Source organism: Corapipo altera, unplaced genomic scaffold (genome assembly GCF_003945725.1).
Source record: "Corapipo altera isolate COAL_440 unplaced genomic scaffold, ASM394572v1 60, whole genome shotgun sequence".
Lineage (NCBI taxonomy): Eukaryota > Metazoa > Chordata > Aves > Passeriformes > Pipridae > Corapipo > Corapipo altera.
In genome coordinates this window covers 1,949,579-1,956,441 of record NW_020884912.1, presented here as the reverse complement: position 1 = coordinate 1,956,441, position 6,863 = coordinate 1,949,579, and the positions used below count along the sequence as shown (strand labels likewise).

Genomic DNA, 6,863 nt, shown 5'->3' with positions numbered 1-6,863 from the left:
CTTTACTTTTGTCCAGCTCTCATCTCTCATTCCATCGAGTTCAGCAGAGTTTTATCCCTGAAAACCAGGAGCAGGGAGAGCTGCCTCATGGGCAACAATACTGAGCACTGCCCTGGAAACAAGTTTGCTGCCTTTGGGTCTTAAGAACAGCCACCATCATCACTGCGCTGCTCGGTTGTGAAGACAGCAACAAGGAAGACAGGTCAGCCCCTCAGATGCCTTTAATTTCATGTCTTTCCTTAATGATGGAGGTTTGGAAGTAGGAAAAACACTGTTTCAGAGCCTGTACCTCACTCACAGGATTAAGGCAACACAACCTGCTTCTCCTCTAAACCCTTCCTGGTTTTTTGCCATTGCAATTCTAGTGCAAGCTGATCTGCAAGCATTGGCAGCCCACTACCTTTCCTCTGCGCATCAATACCATAGATTATGAAGACAAACATAGACAGTTTATACAAAATGACCCCCTGCATCCACATTTCTCTTACACACACATATAAGCCGACATTGGGCTGGAAATCTTGCCGCATAAAAGGCTGCCCGATTTGCCTTAACCTTCCAGGTTCCTTAACTGTGATTCCAGAGTCAAATCAATGAATCAGTTAAAACCTAGCTGCCAGTGGGCTAATCTCCACCAGCCCCCTGAAGCAGCCTGTGCTTCCACTTTGGCGTTTCTCTGTAGGCAAAGGGTCAACTTCTTTACACTTCTATGCCACTAACTGCTCCAACTTTTTTTCCTGCACTTTACAAGCTGTTGCACAGGATTCTGTTCTTTAGAAATCTTCCTTCCTGAAATATTCCCATCCTTGGGAATATTAATCTGCAAGTAACTTTTGCTGGGCTTTGGGGCCATGTATTTATGTTTGGGAAACATACAGGGCTTGTGGTGGGCAGGTGCATACCCTTACTCTGAGTGAAGATATCCAGCCCACCAGTGTGTGAGGGACTGGAAATTCCCAAATCCCTTTAGTGGTTTTGGAGAAGCAAGATGGTACAAGGAAGTACACGTGGTACTAGTGAGACAGTACGGCCAAAGAGAGTGGAAGTCAAGTGGATGCCAAGCTGCATCCCTGGGTCTTCATGGAGTAGGATAGCTGCTGCTAAGCGGGAAGGCATGCAATGTCCCTGAACCCATCACACTGCAAAACCCGGCACCCCTTGGACCTCCCTGCCCGGTCATGGGTGCTGTTTCCCCGAGAAGACAGCTCAGACAAGTGGATAAAGGTCCCAGAAATCAAAATCAAGCAGGCTCAGCATGCCTTCCTTGCTTGCCACTAGTGCTGCCAAAATGGGCTGTCACCAGCCTGGGTGTTTCTCCATGTGAAACACCAGGAGTGACAACAACGTGCTGGTGGGCACTGCCAAGAACCACAACTGGAAATACCTCCATGGTGAGCCGTGGTGTCCACCACATAAGGTCCAAGTGGTGGCAGGTGCTGGGGCAGTAGGTGAGGGGGGCAGATATCTCTGCTCAGCCCAGACTTGATTTCCTATCTGGGATCCTGTTGAGCATTACCCAGAGTGCTTGTCAGGGCTGTAGTTGTCCCTGGACAACACCAGCAGATCGAGGATGTGCTGGTCCTAGAGCACAAACTCCCCAAAAGGTCAGGTGACAGCCATGTACACAGATCCAAGGTAGATGGTCAGGTTATGTGACAGGGGTAGCTTGCACACATCTGGAGGGTGACCAGCTCCCAGGTGTTGTGCCTGGCCCCATCCCTGTGCAGTTTCCCCACTGCCCAAAGCTGTTTCAGCCATCAGTGTTTAAGATGGAGAGAAGCCAATGAGCAATTGTGAGTAGGATGAAAATTGTCACCTCTTGGCCCTGTACAGCAACAAGAATTTGTCTGACTGAACTCACAAGATGGCATGCAAGAACATTGTGCTCTGACATTCTGGTTTGTCTGTTTTCTTGTTTGTCCAGTAAGACAAGTTATCTCATCTGTCCTTGGAAGGGAAATGGCTGGTAAAGATAAGGGGGACTCCTCAGAAGAAAAGATTTTCTTTCAAGGTGAATTGCAACAATGGAGAAAACAAAACCCAACACCCCTCCCCTCCTTAAAAATGTATAAAGGCTCAAATTTGTATTTTGCCATCATAAATTTTCATTTCAGTGAGTATGCAAATGCAAAAATGTGTGTGGAGGGGTGAAGGTTTAACTAGAATAAGCTCAAGATTGTCAAGCTTTAAAGCAGACCTCAGAACCTGAAGAGAAGGAACTAAAACTCGGGAAAAAGAAAGAAGCTTATTTAAAACACAGTGCTCTGAATTAAGGCAATGCATGTCACCTGCTTGTGCTGTTAGGCTGTTGACAATCATGAGAGAGGTAAACTTCACCATCTGTGTTGAATCATCTGACTGATAATAAAGATATGGTCTCAGTTCTAGGAACTTCATTTAGTATGTTTTGGAGGTAGTCTTTCTGAGCTGATATTGACCAATAAACTGACTCTAGTGCTTTGGGAGAGTTGCAGTCCTGTATCAGAGGAGCTGAATTCTAGAGAGAGGTTTGGGAAACACCTGCTTCCCCCAGCGGGAGTGAACTGGACCTGTGGGGACACACTGGGTGCTGAGGACAGCCAACGGGAGAGCTGCTCTTCGGGAACTGCCAGTGCCCACCCCAGCACTTGTTCAGGCATGGTTCTGCCAGTTTCCACCCTGGCTGCCCAGTTTGCAAGGTTTGTCTCTCAGTATGTCTAACATAGCTTTAGGTGTGGTCAGATGAATTTGCTCGTAGATGAAAGCAGGGGACAGTTTCAGGTGGCCGGAATGGAGTTCCCCCCTAAAAAATATGAGGGCTGTTGGCAATTCAGCATCTGGGAATGTCAAGAAAAGTCTCTATTACTGCATCTGGACTGATATTTGGTTGGTTACATGCATGAGTTATCACAGACACTACCTGATGTTGGTATTTAGAAAGAAAAAAATTTTCCTTAAATGAGTCTTATCTAATTCTGTTCTCTGAGGAGTTGTGCTCTTTGAAGCCTCTTAAACTAATGTCTGATAGTTGAAAAGATAAATCAAGTGAGGGAGCCCAAGTTCATTTAGTAACTATGGCTTTCCAAAAAGACTTCTTGAAGACATACCCTTCCTTATCCTATCATCACTAAGTGCTGTTTTAGTAAGTAGCAAAAAATTGATTGTGAAGAAAAGTATTGCTCCTTTTCAGTATTTAAATTCTGGTGACTGTGGATTGCTATTTTGAGTTATATCTTCTCAGATGAACTATAATATCTGAATGGTGGCTAAAGGACAAGAGTAATTTTTTCAGATAATTCTACCATGAAGAAGGTGTTTTTGTGATTGCTGAGATGGTGTTGCAAAACCCTCACTTGAGCAAGTTTTTCAAAAGAGGAAGGTTTTGATGATGAGATTGCAACAGCTTTGTGGGCATGAGACTCAATAATAGTCACAGGAAAATCCCTGCTTTTTTAGTGCTTTATTCCTATGAGAACTTCTTGCTCAATCAGGAAGTTTCATTAAAATAATGGAGAATATGAACAAAAGAATGAGGATTAGTTACATGAGTAATGATGCAGACATAGGTACAAAATACTTTTTTTTTCTAGAGCGTGGCTTATTCAACTAACATCACTGTCTGGAATCATATTAAAAAACTTCTGCGTCTCTCTCTGTCTGACTTTTGAAGGGTGGAGACTAAGCTAAGGAAAATTAACAATTATACCAGGTGGAACAGAACCACATTAGTGTATGATGTATGTATTGTGGAGAAAGTTGTTCCAAGAGCCCATGTCTGCAAACAACAGTGGGATGGAGAGGTACCAAAATGATTTTAAATGATTAAGTTGTTGTGGTGAGAAGCTCGGTGCAAGCTAAAGTGTCTGAAAAAACCCCACAGATCTGTCTGTACAAGTAAATAGCCATGTAAAAACTTAAAAATAAGGAAATGGCTAATGTAATTGATTAATATGCTAGCAGTGCTACTCAGAATTTTCTGGTATTTCTCTTTTATCTCACACCCACATACAAGGCATGTGAACAAGTTGTGCTTTGAAAGCTAACAGCTCTAGTTTGGAAGTAAAGCTACTGCATCAGACAAACTGCAGTGAAGGACAACTCCCATCTCTCTTGAGATCATACTGGTTTGACTCTCAGAATCACCTGTCACATGCCTGCCATTACCCAAGACGTACTGTGGGCCACTCTTCCTATTTTTCTATCTACTATTCAGCTCCTAACTGAGGAACTGCCGCCAGGATGATGCAGACATAATTTCAAAGTCTAGGAGTGGTTTAACATTCCACTTATTTACAAACAAAACTATCCATCTTTTTTGTTCCTTTGTGATAATTGAGAAAAGTAATGAGTACATCAGCAACCTTTATCCTGCTTGGAGAGAGCTGAGGTGAGTCTGATTCTTTGCATTTAAACAGACACAATAAGCAACTGCCATGGATTCCCAGCCTCTGTGTCAGATTAGCAGCAAGAGAAAAAAACCCTCACTGAAAGATTCCATGTTGAGGCTACTTATGTCCCCAGTTGCCTGTGTTTGACAGAAAGCTGCTGCCCTGTGGTTCTGCGCCTACCCATTCAGATCAGAGAGCAGTCTGGATTTGTGGGCTTGCACAGGACTCTGTGGGCTACCCGCTCCAGTAATCAATTACCTCCTATTCACTCTGATGCAAAAGTTCATCTAGTTTTAAATCAGGCAGTGATGGCATGCCGTGTACCCAATGTCACTTTTGGTCTGGCACAAGAGCAACAGTGCCACAGTGCTCCTTTTCCACTCCCTTTCCCTCCAGGGCAGATGGCCCATAGCTGGTCCTCATTCTGTAGGCTTCTTGCAGAAACCAGGAATAAAAGCAGTTCTACTCTGGCACTTTCCCTGCGCATTCCCATCTTCCCTTACACCAAATGACTGCCAAGTGTCACTCGTGATCTCTATGGAGAGGTGTTAATGACCAAGGCACATCTCAGAGGTGGAACCATACTGTTCACAGGTGTCTAGGCGAATTTTGTGACAGCCAGAACAAGAGCAGGGAAGACAGGTGCATTTCTGTGGCTAATGGCTGGCACGGCTGCTAACCACCATGATCTCCTTGTAGGAGCAATTACTGCCCTTTCGTGGAAGCTCAGAAGGGCTGCTCTAGCATGGCAGGATGCATTTGCAGCCTTGTTCAGTAGCCAGAACATACCTGGGCACTCGTACAGGGCAGGGAGTGAGTGGGTGATTTCTGTGGCAGCCAGTTGCTACATGCAAACTTTCTCTTGCAGCTCATAGTCTGAGGGGATTGCTAAGTGCTCAACAACTCCTATATTTTGATTGGTAATACTCATTGCATTGCTGCAAAACTGAGACAGATGGCTCAGAAAAGTGATCCCCCAGTAGCCTAGTGTGTTCCCATACTTCCCTGCCATATGTGTAACTGAGTCAGAGATATGAATAGTGGAATGAAGTTATCGATGCTGGGCTTCGGGTGAGATGGAAAAATCAGTGTGTCTGGATGTGAGTGTTCTCATGCAGGTTTTTTTTGTGGTACCCAGGAACAAAGATACTGGATGAGTGCCAGAACCTGCTATCTCTTACATTTATCGTCAGGGAATGAAAGCAATAGGAAAGGGGAACGCTGGAAAACAGATTAAGTTGTCCCCACCACAACAGCAGTAGCTGTTGCACATACCCTATTAAAGCAGGTAAGAGACAATCCCTTGGGTATGTGTCCCAGGCTGCAGTAACAGTTCTGGTCTCATTGTTAACAGAGCAGAGAGGGCAGAGGCCAACTTGCCAAGAAGCTGTCAAGGGGGACTCCAGAACGGGTCTATTTTGGCAACAAAGAGCTTCTAGTGCTCAGCCGTCTTGTGTACACTCACTCTTAGTAAAGAGAGCAGAAGCAACAGTGCAATCACACACTGTTATTCCGCAGGCGAGCCTGTTCTGAAAAACCAGTTTAATCCAGTGCATTAGACTGGGAGTCAGGTGTCAGTGTTTCAGTAGTGGCTTTACCTTTGGTCTGCTTTAAGACACTGGGAATACCATTTCACTCTTTTTCTGCCCGCTTTTGTGAATGGAGAATAATAGCACTGATCTTCCTTGTAAAACTGTGTTGGCATTTCTGAACGAGAAGTGGTTCTCTTACTTCTTGTGACCTTAATTTTCCCACTTGAACAATGTGTAAGTTGCTAGTGACCAGCATAGGTGTATGTCAATGCACACATTGGTGCATACCTGGGGGATTATTATCACCTATGACTGCCTGTATCCCAACTCATGCCTATACTGTGACACTATTGTATGGAAGTGAGGACAGGACTTTGGCTTGGAAGAGAATTCAGTAAAGTTACCCTGAGGTACTCAATACCAGGGGCTGTGGATTCACACCTCTCCCAGTGCCATCAGAACCTACTTTCTGCTTTATATGAGCAGAGAGGGGAAAGGTGGCTCAGTGGTAATACTACTAGCCTGGAATGTGGCTGCTACCCTGCACTGTGGTGGTACATGCTTCTTCTGAGACCTGGGAAAAGTGATTTAGGGCCAGACACTTCAGACCTACATACCTTGAAAATACTTTCTCCTAATTTCCCTATGATTCTATTTCTTATCTGAAAAGTGACTTTCAAGAATTTTCTGTCATGCAGGAATGATGTGGGAGATAAGTGGCCTGAGACAAATACCAAGGAGAAGTTAAGACTGTTATAGGAATTGAAAGTCTTTAACCTTTAAGGGGGTAAGAAAAAGTCTTGGTCTTAATTGCATGACTTTGGGTAGTAAATATGCTATTTTAAGATTTGGGGACCAGTTTTTTTTCTTTTATCTGAACTGAGATTATCATATCTATCTGTGTGCTGGTTTAAAAATTAACCAGCAGGGGAAATGAACTCAACTCAAAAGAGAGATTGTAAGT

The 6,863-nt window shown here is 44.2% G+C and overlaps 1 protein-coding gene across 1 annotated transcript in view; it reads right to left on the bottom strand.

The window, feature by feature from the left end:
* Positions 1-1,471: 1,471 nt before the first annotated feature.
* The window catches only part of GCNT2 (glucosaminyl (N-acetyl) transferase 2 (I blood group)), a 26,967-nt gene continuing 21,575 nt past the window's right edge, over positions 1,472-6,863 (bottom strand). The window contains 2 exon segments of the mRNA XM_027654089.1: positions 1,472-1,521; positions 1,524-1,676. Of these exon segments, the coding sequence (XP_027509890.1) occupies positions 1,472-1,521; positions 1,524-1,676 (203 nt within the window).